The 16,444-nt window shown below is 35.9% G+C and overlaps 1 protein-coding gene across 3 annotated transcripts in view; it reads left to right on the top strand.

Moving 5' to 3' along the window:
* DOCK4 (dedicator of cytokinesis 4) overlaps nt 1-16,444 on the top strand; it is a 238,527-nt gene that overhangs the window by 170,056 nt on the left and 52,027 nt on the right. For all 3 annotated transcript variants that reach the window (XM_090137617.1, XM_090137623.1, XM_090137630.1), the window contains exons 25-27: nt 1,217-1,351; nt 5,361-5,459; nt 12,910-13,004. In XM_090137617.1, coding sequence (XP_089993743.1) covers nt 1,217-1,351; nt 5,361-5,459; nt 12,910-13,004 — 329 coding nt within the window. The remainder of the gene's footprint in view (nt 1-1,216; nt 1,352-5,360; nt 5,460-12,909; nt 13,005-16,444) is intronic.

Below are 16,444 nucleotides of genomic sequence, written 5' to 3' on the forward strand. Positions count from 1 at the left end.
AGAGTTTTAACAACTTGATGACTGCCATAAGATTTTTGTGGATCAATTCAAAACTTGATTCCTTCTGTTAATGATCCAGAAAAATCAGAGATTGATGGAACAACTGGATTTACATGGAGATATTGTTGAAAACTGTTCTTTTTTTCTGTTGGTCATTCTAACAGTAGTTTGTTCATGAATCCTCACACCTTGGCATAGCGATTCCTCAATACACTGAATACTGCCTGCCTTCATAAGTTGCAAAGTTAACAGTAGTTTGACACTATGTGAAATGACAGAGAGCACGCCATGACATTAGTTTCATCTTGAGTTCAAACAAGAATTTTGTTACAAATCATATGCTTAGCGTGTGTAGGAGGAACAAAATAAAGATCTCATTCCTACACTTCGATGCCGGTGGAATTGAATGATTCTGTTTGTCAGCTGAGTTTTAGCTTGGCTGTGTGCATTTGATTATGCAGTGTTTATTTCTGCAATGAAATGTCATCTTAACCAGTGGATAAAATGGCTTAGAGGAAGATGGTGTTGTCTGCTGCCTTGGAGACAGAAAACATTGCTGAAGCAGGGAAAACATATTTCTGTCTGATTTAAAAAGGAAACTTGATTGCATCAAGTGTTTTCTTGTGTCTAATTAAGATATTCATGGTCTATTTTGGCGATGAACACTTTGGCTCCTTTGCACTGATGTTGTGTACAAGCTGTAGTCTTACATAAATGGCTGATTTGTTTGTGCTGTTCAGTTGACAGAAAACAGTGTAGCTGGTCCTTACCGCTGAAGCAGGTCTTGAAGGTTGAGTACCATCTATTTGTTCCTGGTGGTAGTTTAAAAGTTTGAAAACCTAATTCTACTGTTTGGACTTTAAGCCTCACTTGCTGATTTCCTCAGAAAATATATGGGCATTACCTGTTATCAGCTTCAGTGAAAAACCCACCAATATTATTTTAAACATTAATTGAAAATAGGAATATGCTAATTTGATAAATGTTTTAAATGTCATCCTCTTAACTGTCCTCTGTATTTCTGTACAGTGTAATTGAAAATGGTTAAGATAACATCAGTGGAATTAAACAATATCTTAACTAGAGAAAAGATCTTGTTTCTCAAATGAAATATTTGTAACAAAGCTATCATTGGTTTTTAAAGCCATATCAAAGGAAATATTCTTGTGGTCATCCTTCTGTTTTTATAATTTAAGTATCTTATTTATTTTTCAAGGAGAAATCTGTTCTGGAAGAAATTGATGTGATTGTAAGCAGCCTGCTAGATATTCTGTTAAGGACGATACTAGAGATCACCAGCCGACCACAACCATCAGGCTCTGCTATGCGCCTTCAGTTTCAAGATGTGACTGTAAGTTCCTTACAGTGAAATACTGCACAGTTGTTACTGGTTGGTAGAAGTGCTGCATTTATGCGTTTATGAGAATTCTGTATTTATGTCACTATGGTAATATTTTGTGTAAAAAACAGAGAATGAGGAAAACAAAGAAAACCCTTTGCATTTTATTCATTTTTAGTGGAAATGATAATATTTTTGATTATATTTATTTATGTATTTTGACATTAAAAAGAAGTTACTTTTGAGGTTGTTTGGGAGAATTAACTATTGCACTGTGTTTCATTTGTTGACATTTTTAATAGCTTTCTGAATCTCTCACTGAATTTGATTTCCTGAAAGTGGAAAAGTGTCAGCTAATAACAGTTTACTTCCTAAAATGCATATATTTTTTAGATGATGAATCAGCTCTGAATGTGCCTCCAAAATATATGGTGCTAGCCTGCACAAATTTATTAATTGAAAGTCATTTTGTTGTTTTCTGAGATGAGCATTTGAGCTTTATTTCTGTCACATGTAGTAGAGCACAGAAGATGGATTTAGAAGATTAACAAATGATATTTTGGTTAATATGATAAAACAAGCCATGAAAATTAGAAGGTTGAAATTGAGGCATTTACAAGAAAGCTAATCATGGAGTGAAACAAAATTAAGTGTTATTTTGTTTTGCTTTCAGTAAGGTTCCCAGTTTGCTTTTGAAGGGCAAATCTGTTCTAATATGGCAGGGGACATGATTCCAGTATGAGTTGAGGGCTTAATATTTTGTTTGCAGAATATAATAGGTCTTGTGATTTGCCATCTCATTATACATTTAATTAATTGCCTGATTTTACATTGTAACATTTTTTGTTAACAAATACACAGTTGCTTTTCAAACTGGAATTTCCTCTGAGATCAAACATTTCAAACAGTGTTTAATACCAGCGAAAGAAATGCATTGTTGCCTTTTCTGTTTTTGTTTATTTCACTTTTCTGACAAAGAACAAACATTACTTAAAGTGTTTATGGGGCTGACCAAGTTCTGTAGAAGGATAACAGCATGCTTTAATCACTGTGTTTCAGTAAGAGTATACATCTAAGAGTTTTTTTTTTTTCCTTGTAAATTACAAAATTACAAAGGTAATCTGTGGCAGAATCTTTTTTATCTTTTGTTTTACTTTTTCATTGACTTTCCTTGTACGTTGTCTTGCTTTAAAGCCAAACTTGCATACACCTTGCGAAATCATTAAGGCTAAATTAATGTTATGTCATTGATTTATATCTATAGGTCCTATTACTCAGACTGAACAATCCTTATAGCTTAATAAAATAATAAGAAAATTAACATCCAGATCAGGCTCCAAGCAACCTGATCTAGCTGTAGGTGTCCCTGTTCATTGCAGAGGCATTGCACTAGATGACCTTTAAGGGTCCTTTCCAACTCTAAGGATTCTACAGTTCTCTATCAGATTATTACTAGAAATCTCAGCTGAAGGACTGGTTGTAGTATTAAAGTCCTAATGCTACAAAGTGCTGAGATAATTGGTTTATTCTGACACATCCACTTGCTATCGGGTTAAGTTTTTGTAAAACATCATGACAGTCTAATTCTTCCAAGGTATCAAAAACTTAGGCTGAAACTACTTTGAAGTTTCAATTTTTTCTTTTTGTCCACAAGGAGAGCCATGTCATTGTTACCATAGGCATCTGAAAGAATACTTAATGTGGAAGTGACTCATGGCACAGCATAAGGCGATTATATGCATTTATGTAGAAAAATCATGCAGTATGGGTTTATGGCAACACACTGAGCCAGATTCTTGGAACTATTTGTAAAGCAAGTATGATGAAGTACAGGAGTACCGCAGTAGAGTCTGTTCCAGTATGTTACCATTATTTCAAGCTCCACATATTATAAATAGTCTTTGAGAGATGTATTATGTCAGTGCACAAGATAAAACTCTATCAAACTTTTTTCATCAGATATAGTAGGAACGTAGTCAACACATCATAGTGTGATTTTCTAGGCCCATGTGTGCAGTTTATAAGGAAGCAGCATAAAAGCAGTCAGCAGCAAGCTGTGTGGTTTCATGGCTACACCTTTTTTCTTTTTCTTTTTTTTTTTCTTTTCTTTTCTTTTTTTTTTTTTTTTTTTGTCTCAGATAGTTTTGGTACGTTGGTACTGTTTCCATTTGTAGCAAGCTGGACAGTAACCTGCAAAATGGATGTGGTGCTTGAAACTGAGTGCAAATTTAACAGGTCTTGGAGGGAACCTGAGGAGAGGATCAGTGTTACAGAAGTTGTACTAACTAACATTGAAATAAATACAGAGGTGAAAGTGAAGCTTATACTTCAGTTCATTTAGGATGCCAGTGATTTAGATGTTTAGGTTAAGAAAAATGAGGCTGCATATAAGGATGTGGCAGAGAGGAAACCATCTAGAGTATTGAATATTGAGTACTGAGACTAGATAAAATGAAATTGCAACTACAGAAAAATAATGATAAAAGACCAAAGTCTTTCTGATCTCTGAAAAGAATCTGATAGGAAATAGATTTTCAAATACCTTATGGATATATACAAAATAACAGCTGTGACTTTGGTGGCTATGCCTGGACCTTAAAGGTTAACTTTATAGACTTTGGATATTGTTTTGAGAAAGTTGTGTTCACTATGAACAGTGGTTTTACAGAATTTGTGAGCATTATTTCTATGCAGAGTCTTACTATGAGCAAGGCATAATTATTATTTTACCACCATGTTGTGTGTTAAAGCAAGCCCTTTACACACCCCCAGTTATATTAGGTATAATCACAACTGTATTAGCCCTTCAAGTGTAAAAGCTACATCAGACATTTCTGTGAAGACATATTCCTTTTTTCTTTTAATGTTACATTATGCTTTTAATGAAAGATTGGGGAAATTGTTGCTAAATTTTGCTTTAAAAACAAGTGAAAGGCAGCATTTTAAAGTAATGTAATTATACCTGTCCTTCCTGCCTTGTTCCCCGTTTCTGGTGGATGGGGGCCTGAAATGTGTTTCCTATTTTTGAACAAGCATACATGATACCAGAATTACTCCCTTACAGCATTGAGATGTGGTCCAGACCTTTCACTCTTTCCTGTCCTCATCCACTCTGCAGTTGGACCATACTGATACCATTCACTGTTTCTTCCCAGGCCAAAAGAGAAGAAGCAGATGGCAAAGAGAGGGAGAACCTATTCTTCCCGTAGTACCTCATTTACTTGATTGCTCACTGGAGAAACTCAGAGCAGTTCTCTACTTTTTTTTTATTCCTGTATCCCGTGCTGTTCAGGGGACATCCAGGATGTGCATCTGTAGAGGCAGGGAGAAATCCGTGGAGCAGCCCACAAGTTCCTTGGCTACATCCTGGAGCACACCTTCCTAGAGTTTGAGACATGCTGTAGAGGGAATCCGGAAGTCAACACAGTGGAAGCGAGTGTGGCTACCCAGTGGTTAAGCTGGTTTTAATGAGAAATTCCATAGCAAGACCAAGAAAACTTCTTATCAAAAACATTTTCAGTTTTTCTCCACTCCTATTTATGAGTTTTCTTTTAAACTAATACGATATTTTTAATTTTGAAAAATTCTCTGCTCTTTATTTTTTAAAGGATAACAATAGGACTCTTCCCAGAATTGCTGCAAAATATTTATATTTTGCTTCAAAACTGAGTTGATTAAGAGGTTGTAATTTTAGCAATCTTAATAATCTGTTTAAATATAAATACAAAAGAAACAAATGGCAAATCAAACTTCTATTGCTTTAGCTTTTTGGGAACTATTTCAAACAGATTTTGCTGAGCAAGTGAATTGCTTTGAGGGGAAATTAATTCTTTGAATGGGTAGGATGTTCTTATCTAAATTAATGTATTTTCATTAAATATGAAATAATGTTTTCTAATTGTATAATTAATTTCTGTCACATTTTTAAATTAATTAAAATGCTTATGATATGACAATTTAAGTACAAGTACAGAAGACCTTATAATCTTTAATGCTTCCCTTCATGCCTGTATCTTAACAGGGGGAGTTTGTCTCCTGTTTACTGTCACTCTTGCGACAAATGACCGATAGACATTATCAACAGCTTCTTGATAGCTTCAATACAAAGGAGGACCTGAGAGTAAGTAACAGAAATGTTTTTCTACTTGTTCAAGTCTCCATTAGATGTAATAGTTTCTCTAATTAGATTCTCTTTTAGATTTCTCCCTTTCAGATACTTCTGTGCTTTGATGAAACATATTTAAATGCAATCTGTTTTATAGATTAGCTAACTTTTACCCAGATTTCCATATGTACTGAGGTCAACTCTTGTTATGAGGCTAGGAATCTATTGCTTCTGCAGTGATAGATGATAGAATACGGAATGGGGGACTGTATAATTGTTTTAAAGCAATAAACTTAACCTCAGATCTTGTTTTATAGATGATGGCAGTCTAATGTTACACAGCTCTGCTTGATTCTTTCTGATATACAGTTATTTGTCTTATTTATTTACTTATTCATTTATTTACATATGGCAATGGCAAGCACACAGTTTGAGAAATGCATATTCAAAAAACTTTCTATTTTTCTTAACGGCGTAGCAAGTCCATTGGCATATTGTAATGTTTTTCCTGTTTGATTATGGAAGAGAGTAGCTGCAGAACTTTTTCAGGGCAGCTTGTACCAATTTTATTGATGGACTTAACGGGTTCATGGAGATTCATTATTTTTAATTCCTTTTTGGAAGAGGAGAATGGATTGAAGAGGAAAAAAGAAAGATGAAAAAAGAAAAGGCAAGGTTAAGGTTATTTGCATAAAGACATAGCACCAAGGCTTCTACTCCACTAAACCCCGAGAAACTAATCTAGAACCACATTTGGTCTATATAATAAATCTTGTTCAGGCAGTGACCCAAATAGGAAAGTCATGACATCATGGTGTGATTGTATAGTTTTTTGATGTTACTTTGGAAGTTATGATTTATAAACTCAAGTATGTTTCGGTGCCTCACCACTTTTGAGTAAAGATTTTTTTCCTAACTTCCGACCTAAATTTCCCTTTCTCTTAGTTTAAAGCTATTTCCTCTTCTCCTATTAAAAAACAACAAGAACAACAAAAGATCTTCTACCTAGAAGTTAAACTGGGGGGACATTTTTATACTATTACTACTGTAATAGTAAAATGACCATCTGTTTTCACACAGTGGAGGTAATTACCTAATCATTAGCTAATTATTCATATATGTTGTGGAACCTAGACTTTTTTTATTGAAAATATTTTCCCTGCTGTTTGAATTCTGAACTGGTATATATTTTTAGGATTAGATTTTTATATTTGCTGGATGTTTCAAACTTGATTCCTACATTTGGTATATCTGTGAAGTACAGTGTTGAGTTTATTGAGACTTTCATGATTCTAGAACATGAAAATCTCTAGAATTGTTGCTTGAATGGTGTTTGATTGGTGGCACATTTATATTCACTACACATACATATGCTATTATTATACAAAGACATTTGGAAAGTAGCTATAGCTAGTGCCATCAGCTGTCAAAATAGAGGTTGTAAGAGTTTGAGTCCAGAGTTTATTATCTCCATTCTGATCTCATCAAATCAGCATCAACTTCACCAGTGATTAAGTGGCAATATGTTTGATCATAATTAATGCAGCACTCCTCTTCTGAATCTTAAGTAATATAAGAAGTAGATTTTTTGTTAACTTGGAAATATCAAATATCACTGAAATCCTGACTAACAGGAAAAGGGAAAGATGAGAGCTAATGTGTTTGTCTGACACTGCTGTTAATCATGAGGTGACTGTGTATTTCTTAGGCTGTCTTAAACAGTCTTCCCACTTACCTCTTTGCTTTGTTTGCCAAGCGTGGAAATTCTTTCGTATTTTATACTGCGTTAAGGCATGCTCTTTAGGAACTGACATCAGTATGAGTAAAATAAGATTTAGAGTGTAAATACTTGTGATAAGACATTTTTATTGGAGGTGATTTTAGAGAAATAGTAATCATAGTTATTATTCTCTTAGCTAGTACATATTTTGGGATTTAAGCGTCAGTGGTAACTAGCATCAACTTGCTGCAGTTTTGAATCCTCTTTTTGCACCAGTTTTGATCAGTTATATCAAATTGGATTGAATCTTCTCTAAGCTACATTAAATAAGAGATGTAATGCAGAGTTTGCAAGTGACTTATCTGAGTGTAACCCCGGGCTTTGAATTGCTATCTGCTGTGCTTTTTTTGCTTTGATTACTTCTATTTATAGGCATCCCTCTATTCTGAATGATTGGGCAGTGATTTCACAAGGTATTTCTACTTTCTTTGACTAATTCTCAAAGTAATTATACCTAGTTCTTGCACGAATGCATGTTTGCACAGCATTTGTGCTAATATTCAAAAATTATCTCCATCAAACCATTTCTCCAAACAAAAATTCACTCATGTAAGTACATGTGAAAAAGAAAATGATTATTGTTTATCCTATTAAACATATCTTCAGTCTTTCTTGAGAACAGTTTATACCAAATTATTACAGACCATTTCTAGTTTGCTCAACACAGTATAGAAAATGGAGTTTGAAGGAATTGCATCAATTTAAAAACGACACTTATATCTACACATTTTTATATGACAGACATCTGAGTGATGCTTTAAATAAGTGGTAGTTTATTGAAAGATTTTTCTATTTTTGAAATATATTTACTTTAAGTAATTGACACAATGACTATTTTTATTTTAGTCACACTTCAGGAGAGTCAGTTATTTTCCAGAGAAAGTAGAAGATGGAAAAAGCATTTTATATTTTAAAATATGCAAATGAAGTAAGAAAGAGATGTCAGGAGATTAATGACTGAGTGGCAGCACCAAAGACTGTATTTCATTCTCTTTTTGAAACATCTAATTTAATAAGGCAGTAATTTTAAATGCTTCCTTTTGTTTATATTTCAGTATTATTTTAAAGATATGCTCATTTTGCTTACCACAAAATATCGTCTTCTTCTCGTAAATATATTTTATAGCAATTTACATAACAGAGCTCCCTTGTAGGCGGTTATATTTGTTGCCACAAAAAAGCTCAGATCTGATTTATGACAAAAGTTAACAGAGGAAATTATAAATAGGAGGTGAGAAGTAGGAAAGTGAATGAGCATAATGCAGCCTTGACCACAGCAAAATGGCTTTGGTTAATATGAGTGGTTTTTTAATAATTGGGTTAAAAGCTGTCAGGCCTAATCTTTATCTGCTACTGGATAGGAGATGGACACTAGATAATGTACCAGAATAGATACATAGGAGAAAACAAACGGAGGAAAAGATCATATTTTCTTGGGGTTGTGTGTGAACTTTACCTCTTTTTGTTCCCTTTCTTCCAGCAAAAGGAACCCAAGCAGGGTACAACAGGTACCAAAGCCTAACACCAAGCGCAATTTATTACGCTGTTCTCTGCTGCTGGGACAAAGGCTGTGTGGGTTGGCTAGCATGGGGAATGTCTCTGGTGAAGAAGCTCAGAAGTAGCCACCATTCTTCTGCTGCTATATAAATGTATCCACTCATGCATGCACTTACACACTGTGGGACTTCTAAAAGGATTGGTGCTGGAGCAGATAGCTCTAAAACAAATATTTGGGTGGCTTATGATGTAGGCAGACACAGTGAAGGAGAGATCTGGGGAACAAATCTGGATGGATATGTTTTCCTGGCAGAGACAGCCGTCAAATCGTCTTCCTTGTAGGCACCTTGGCACTCTGCAAAATATCCCTAGGATGCTGTACAAAGACCTGATAAGAAGTAACTTGATAACTGCAGTGCAAACCAAGACACTGAGGATTAAGCAAGTAGCTGGACTGTTGTCCCAAACTGAAATGCTAACATAGATTTATCCTGAAAAATACAGTGTAGAGTCTGACCTACTTTAAAGAAGATTTTGCATGTATTATAGATAAATGTAAAAGAAATTCAAAAATTGTTGTTGATTAACTGAATAAATAGTTTCTGGTCCTTCAGAAGGCAGTGCTTCTCACTGAATCACAGTGAGAATGAATCACAGATTCATAATTTCATCACACAGGAAACTGAAATGGCTTTAAACTGAAAGATGGGATATTTAAATTAAATGATAGAAGGAACTTCTTTACGGTTCTTTACTTTATGGTGATGAGGGACTGGAATAGTTGCCCAGAAAAACTGTGAATGCCCCATCACTGGAAGTGTTCAAGGCCAGATTGGATGGTGCCCTGGGCAGCTTGATCCTAGTGGGTGGCAACCCTGCCTATGGTAGAGAGGTTGGAAGTAGTTGATCCTTGAGGTCCCTTCCAATCTAAGCCTATGTAAACAACGTTTTATGACTGGTAAAGTGTTAGGCTAGTCAACTCACATTTTTTTGTTTGGTTATTTTAGTGTTTATAATGGATTCCTAGAGACATGTATTACCAAATATGCACAGACTTAATCATGAGAGTTTTAATTATTAATTATTAATTATTAATGTTAATTATGTTAGTAGAAATTTAATAGTTGTATCTTGCAAATCTTGCTAAAGCTATTCTTTTCTAAATAAATTATGAATTTTCGTTCAGTTATATTTTAGCCTTGAATTGCACTGCATTATGTTTGTATGTTTTTTACATACTTAGTAACATAGACAAATCTTCAATCTTGGGCTTTTCAAATACATATTTTATATCTAATAAATCACATATCACTGAATTGATGACACAGGTTCTGTTAATATGAGAAAAATTGGCCTAATGTTCCTAATTCAAAATATAACACCAATGTCTACATTTACTTTGTTTTTGAGCTTCCCTGGAATAAAAAGCTTATTCTGTTCTTAACCTAGCTGCCTAAAGAAATGAAGCATATGTCATATTCCTTTCCATCTGTCATTCTTTCTGTAACAACTTTTAAACAAGCCTATGAATTTCAGCAGGCTTTGGAACTGGCCTGTTGGGTCTCAAAGACACTATGTTTACACCTCTGCACATGTGGGGTTTTAAGTGATCCTTAAACCATTCAGTGGTGTTCCCCAGGGGACAGTACTGGGGCCTGCCCTTTTTAATATCTTTATTGGTGACCCGAATGAGGGGATCGAGTGCACCCTCAGTACGTTTGCAGATGACACGAAACTGAGAGGAAGCGTTGATCTGCCTGAGAGTAGGAAAGATCTTCATAGGGATCTGGACAGACTGGATAGCTGGACTGAGACCAGGGAAATGAAGTGCCAGATCCTGCACTTTAGCCACAACAACCTCACATGATGCTACAGGTTTGGGGCAGACTGACTGGAAGACTGTGTTGAGGAAATGGACCTGGGGGTTGCATTGACATGTGGTTGAACATGACCCAGTGTTCCCAGATAGACAAGAAGGCCAATGGCATCCTGGCTCGTATAAGAAATAGTACAGTCAGCAGGAGCAGGGAGGTGATTGTTCCCTTGTACTCAGCTCTGGTGAGGCCACATCTTGAGTACTGTGTTCAGTTTTCAGTCCTTCATTACAGGAAAGACATCAAGACTCTGGAGCATGTCCAGAGAAGGGCAACAAAGCTGGTGAGGGGCCTGGAGCACAAGTCTCATGAGGAGCAGCTGAGGGAACTGGGATTGTTCAGTCTGGAGAAGAGAAGGCTCAGGGGAGAACTTATTCTCTACAACTGCCTGTAGGGAGGTTGTGGTGAGGTGGGGTTCGGCCTCTTTTTCCACATAACTGGGGATAGGGGATAGGGATAGGGATAGAGGGAATGGCCTCAAATTGTGCTAGGAGAAGTTCAGGTTGGATATTAGAAAAATTTCTTCTCTCAAAGAGTGCTGAGGTACTGGAGCAGGCTGTCCAGGGATGTGGTTGAGTCACCATCCTGGAGGTATTCAAGAAAAGTTTAGATGTACTGAGGGATATGATTTAGTGGGGAAATACTGGTGATAGATGAATGGTTGGACTAAATGATCCTAGAGGTCTTTTCTAACCTTGGTGATTCTATGATTCTTCGGGCTTTCCAACAGCAACTATTTGGTCTCTTCAGGTTGGCAGCCATTCAGTAGCTCTGTAACAGCAGCAACGTGTATTGTGTCTGGACAGTAGATAGTGTGGAAGAATGGGGGAATTACTGTGAGGTGACAAACAGCAGCATTTGGGGTATTGCCATATTGTTGTGATAATGGTGCAGAACTGCAGAAGTTACTGCAAAGGAAATGTAGGTAAACCCTAAAGGAAAAAAAAAGAAGATGATAAAGTATTGAAATTTAGTAAGGTGGAAAACTATATTTAGGCAGTCTGGGATAAGTCTGTTGCTTATGGAGCTACTTGTTTATTTGTAAAGCTGGTCACCTGCATTCAAACACTGTATTATCTGCACTGAATCACTTTTATACTCTCTAATACAGAGAAATTTTTGGCAACTTACTTAGAAAACAGGTTGTCTCTTTTATGTAATCTTCTCTGGTGGGTGGGTGCTGGGATCTCAGCTGCCTTTCCTAGCGCCTGCATTCATCCCCCTTTACAGTGATTTTCTAATGAAAGACATCTGTTATGCAATACCCATCTACACTTTGGTAAATGTACTTGAGAATATATTCTGGTGTTCAGAATTATTTGATATCCTCTGGTTGTGTCTTCATCTCATCATGTTTCAAGGTCTGTCTCTGCAAGTGATGTTAGCAGAATCAATATGAAACATTTCAAGGTCAGGTGCAACACTGGTTCTGTTAGGTGAATTGTATCACTTGCCTCATTCTTCTCCTGATATCAAAAGCTCCATTTGACTTACTAAAAATTTGTAGGTGATATTATACACAATCGAGATCAACCATTAGAAATATTGCTCTATTTATAGTTTTACTTATCAAAGGGAAATCTGAAAAACCTTGTTCTGAGAAGAATAGTTTAATTTAGCTGTTTACTAGTGAGTTAAATGACAGGAGATGATAACACTAAGCTCGTAAACAGTGCTTTCTAACTTCAGAATAGCTCACATACATTCAATATTTTTATAGATTGAACAGAAGAGGCAGAGAGGTTAAGTGATCTGCATAGAGGCAGGCAGCTGCAGTAACAGTTCAGGGGTCTGAACACAGCTGTTGACTTTACCAGTATTTGCAAACCCAGTGTTACAGTTGTCCTTATATTCTCTTTCTTTCCCACCAAATAATGCCTCTTTTAGAATAAGTCTTGAATGTGATGAAAACCTGACATGATTAAGGAGGTATTCAGAATTCTGTGGTGTTTGTAAAGTGCTTTTTTGATTTGCAAAGTGTTCCTGGGATCACATTTGTGGAAGTGTATGGGTGGAAACCAAATGCATCTTTATCATATGTATTGCTATCATTCAAGTAGCAGATTAAGTTATTTTCCTCTTAAGAAAAAAATGAATCTGATTGCTATTTGAAGCTTTCTTGGGGAATAAAAAATGAAAAAAAAAAATTCTGGGGTAGATCTATGTTGAAAATAAATGTTCAGGGTTTCAGGGTTACATTTCTATTTTGCTATTACTATAATGATTTTTTTTTGTCTCTGACTAAAATATTTCTAAAGCTCACTGCTCTTTGTAAAACATCAAAGCCATAAGACTACTTCTTTTCTTTCCAAAGGATTTCCTGCTACAGATTTTCACTGTATTTCGGATACTGATACGACCAGAGATGTTTCCCAAAGACTGGACAGTGATGCGATTGGTTGCGAACAAGTAAGACATTGCATAAAAGTGTGTGAAGATCACAATGTAAATAAATACAGTTCTAGTATGTATATAATAAAATAAGCAAAATATGGCTTATAATGCTGGCTGCATTTTTTCATTTCTGAGTTTAAGGTTTGATTTAATTTTTTAAATTGCTGCACTTATTTTACATGACAAATTTACAATAATCATATACTCTGTATTTCAGTAAGCACGCATAACTGGAAACTCAGAAACACTTTTACAGATTGAAGATGCTAAGCATCAGCAGCTTTGTTTTCCACATAGCAAATGACAAATCTCAATAGAAGTTCATTTCAAATCTGACTGTTGAAATGCTGAGTTAGTAGATATCTCTTTGTTCTCCAGAATAAATTGTCTGCTACAACATCATTAACAGTGTTTCTGCATATTTAGAGAAAAATCACAGATTGAAAATCACAAATCAACACAGGGAACAGTAGCATGGGGCTCTAGGAGTTCCCTACTGATAGTCTGAGATATTGGGATGGCACTTGAGCCATTCTTTCTGTGCTCTGGCCTTATTTTTACAGAAGCAGGTTCCCAGCATTTCTGAGAAGTCATTACAGTAGGTCTAAAACAATTGAATTTTCTTTCGTCAATGTCACCAGCTATCCTTCTGTGTAGGCTTAAGTTTTGATCAGATAAGCCAGCTGACCAGTCAACAGAATTATCTAACCACTGGAGTCAGCAGAAGAGGGGGGTTGTACTGAGCAGACAGAGGAATCCAGACTTTAGGATTTACATGAACAACAATGCCTGTTGAATTGGTTTTTAGTCTCATTGCACTTACCAGCACCTAAAGGAATTTGAATTCACAGTCTATGCAGACGACTAAGAACAATCTAATGGTTGCAGTTAAATTTGGCAAAATTATGATCCTGATGAATGTTGTGTGTATGCATGGACATAAAAACATCGCAGTATTTGTTTGAACTTTATCATGACTTGATAAAATAATATTTTTGCTCATTTTTATTAAATAGTTCAGTGATACTAATCTTACCTAATTTGAATTCCAGTAAAAAAGTGTTAATAATCAGAGAATGGATATGGCGCATCTGGTAATTATGCTTAAGATATAAATTGAGATATACAGGAAGGAGGGAAAAACATAGGTATTCTTAGACTAAGCATATCGTCTAAGAAGTTACATACTCCAGAAACAGCTGGCTTGGCAGATGGCTTTGCAACAGCTGACATGTACAAAACTAAGATTTAGGAATGACCTTGATGCGTGTTTCTTGGACTGGTGGTGTTCAGATATGCTAAAGATGTTGTTGTCAAGTTCTGCAAAAGAATGTGCTTGCATTTGTATTCTGGTTAGCATCAAACATCTTTTATTAATCCCTGTCGGTTGGTTTTGACCATCTCTGGTCAAACTGTGGCTCAAACTATGTACTTCTGTCGGGCATGGAAGACAGACGGAATTGGCAAACTGACCCTATTAATGTGTGATTGCATAAACCTTACTTGCAGCAAATGTTATGTAAGCACGTATTTACAAATTTAGCATTTAATAATTTTATTTCCTAGGTGTATGCTCCTTTGTGGAAGAAATTATGCTTTGTGTTGTGAAAGAGAGTGTTGGTTGGGTGTTTGGAGTATTAAAAAGTCTGTTTGCAAACCGAAGAATCATCATTAGCATTTTTTATATCATTGGCTTAATTTCTGTTTCTTTTTGAGAGAGCAGAGGAGAAAATCCACCTCAATCCTTAGCTGTGGACAGATTTTTTCAGGACTAGTTTTTCTGAACGGGAATGCCTTCCTTTCACTTGTTTCCCTACTGCCATTTTGGAGGCTGCCTTCCTTCATCTTCCCCAAGGAATTCAAAAGCAAAGAGACATGAAAGTGATTGCTTTGCTGAGATTTTCCCAACCCATAGTCTTTCAGTAGGAAGGGAAGATCACAGAGGCAGGATGAGAGGTTATGGCACTGCCTGCACCAAGGACAGAAGCACACTTGAGCTGTTCTCCTCTAACATTGCTTGCAGAGCCAGAACACTTCCAGTAAGTCACTTTGTGATTGAATGCAAAACTTCTTGAACTTCATGTCTATGAGGATAAGGTGTAGCCCATCCTTTAAAGAGCATAATCAAGTAATTCATTAAAAATTTGGATGTTTTCTCACTCCTTCTTCCCAGGAATAAAATCGTTGTCATGCTTCCTGTGTCACACAGCTGCCTTGTCACCCGGGCTCCAGCCCGAGAAGCAGGCACCGATCTGCAGGCAGCGTGTATCTTGGTGCTTCCCCCATCACTGCAGTTGTATCACCAGCAGCACTGCCTTTTCTCCCCACTCCCCAGAGTCATATAAATATTCAATCTGTCTGGTATTTACAGGAAAAGAGATTTAGCCTGACTGAGCCTAGGAAAAAAAAATGAGTCCTGGAAAGGATATAATCGGGTAATAAGCTTTTCCTGAAGGGGGAAAAAAGTTTTCATTTGGTCTCTTATTTATAAATGCAGAACTTCATTTACCTGAAAGATTTTTAGATTTAAAAGCCATCAGAGTCCTTCAATATATAATAATAATATTAAAAAAATATTGCTGCTCTCTTGCTTCTAGAATTTTTTATTTCCTGTTGCAGTATTTTCATTAATTATGTAGCATCTGATACTTGGATGCTGTCTGAAATAAAACAGAAGAGAAAGTACTGTGAGCTAAGAAGACAAATTTGAATCTATCCAGAAATTAGGATACTTTATGATGATGCAGCACTCATGGTCTGTAATTTTGAATGTCTAAATACCCATGATGAAAAAACATTAATGACTAGCATTAGAGAATCACCATGTGACTTCTTCTAAAATTTGAGAAACAAAGTAACATATAAAAAAAGACAGACAAAGCACTAAATCAGACAAATGGTTCTTTATATGAGTTGTGCTCTGTGGGGGAAGGAGGAATACATGCAACAAATCCTTAATGTTTTTTAACTTCTACTAGTTGAGCAATGAGACAGAAATTAACTCTGTTTAAAACACATGACCATGCACATCTCTGTTGAGCTAATCAGGATACATTCAGCAAAGCAAAATGATTATTTATGGCTATCTAATATTTGTAAAAGGGATCTCTGCGGTGAGTGACTAATTGTTTTTAATACATTTTAAAGAAAATACCTTCTTCATTTCTTCTTCATTTGTTTCATTATGGAATAGAGCTACTCTCTACGTGATCTAGGCAGTAAGTTAGGCTGGACTAAAACTGAAGCTTTTGCATAACACCTTTATAATGTCTCTCTCCACTGGACATAACAGGGTAATGGTTATTCCCTTAGTTTTCCCTTAGCATAGGAGAAGAATCACTTGTCAAATGCTTTAGTTGCCTGGCATCTTCTGAGAGCACTGAACAGACTCAGCTAAACTCTAGATATGCCATGTTTCGTTAACAATTGAGAAGGCTAGCAGAAAGGGAAGTGAG

The sequence above is a fragment of the Phasianus colchicus genome, chromosome 1 (genome assembly GCF_987193195.1).
Source record: "Phasianus colchicus chromosome 1, bPhaCol1.hap1.1, whole genome shotgun sequence".
Lineage (NCBI taxonomy): Eukaryota > Metazoa > Chordata > Aves > Galliformes > Phasianidae > Phasianus > Phasianus colchicus.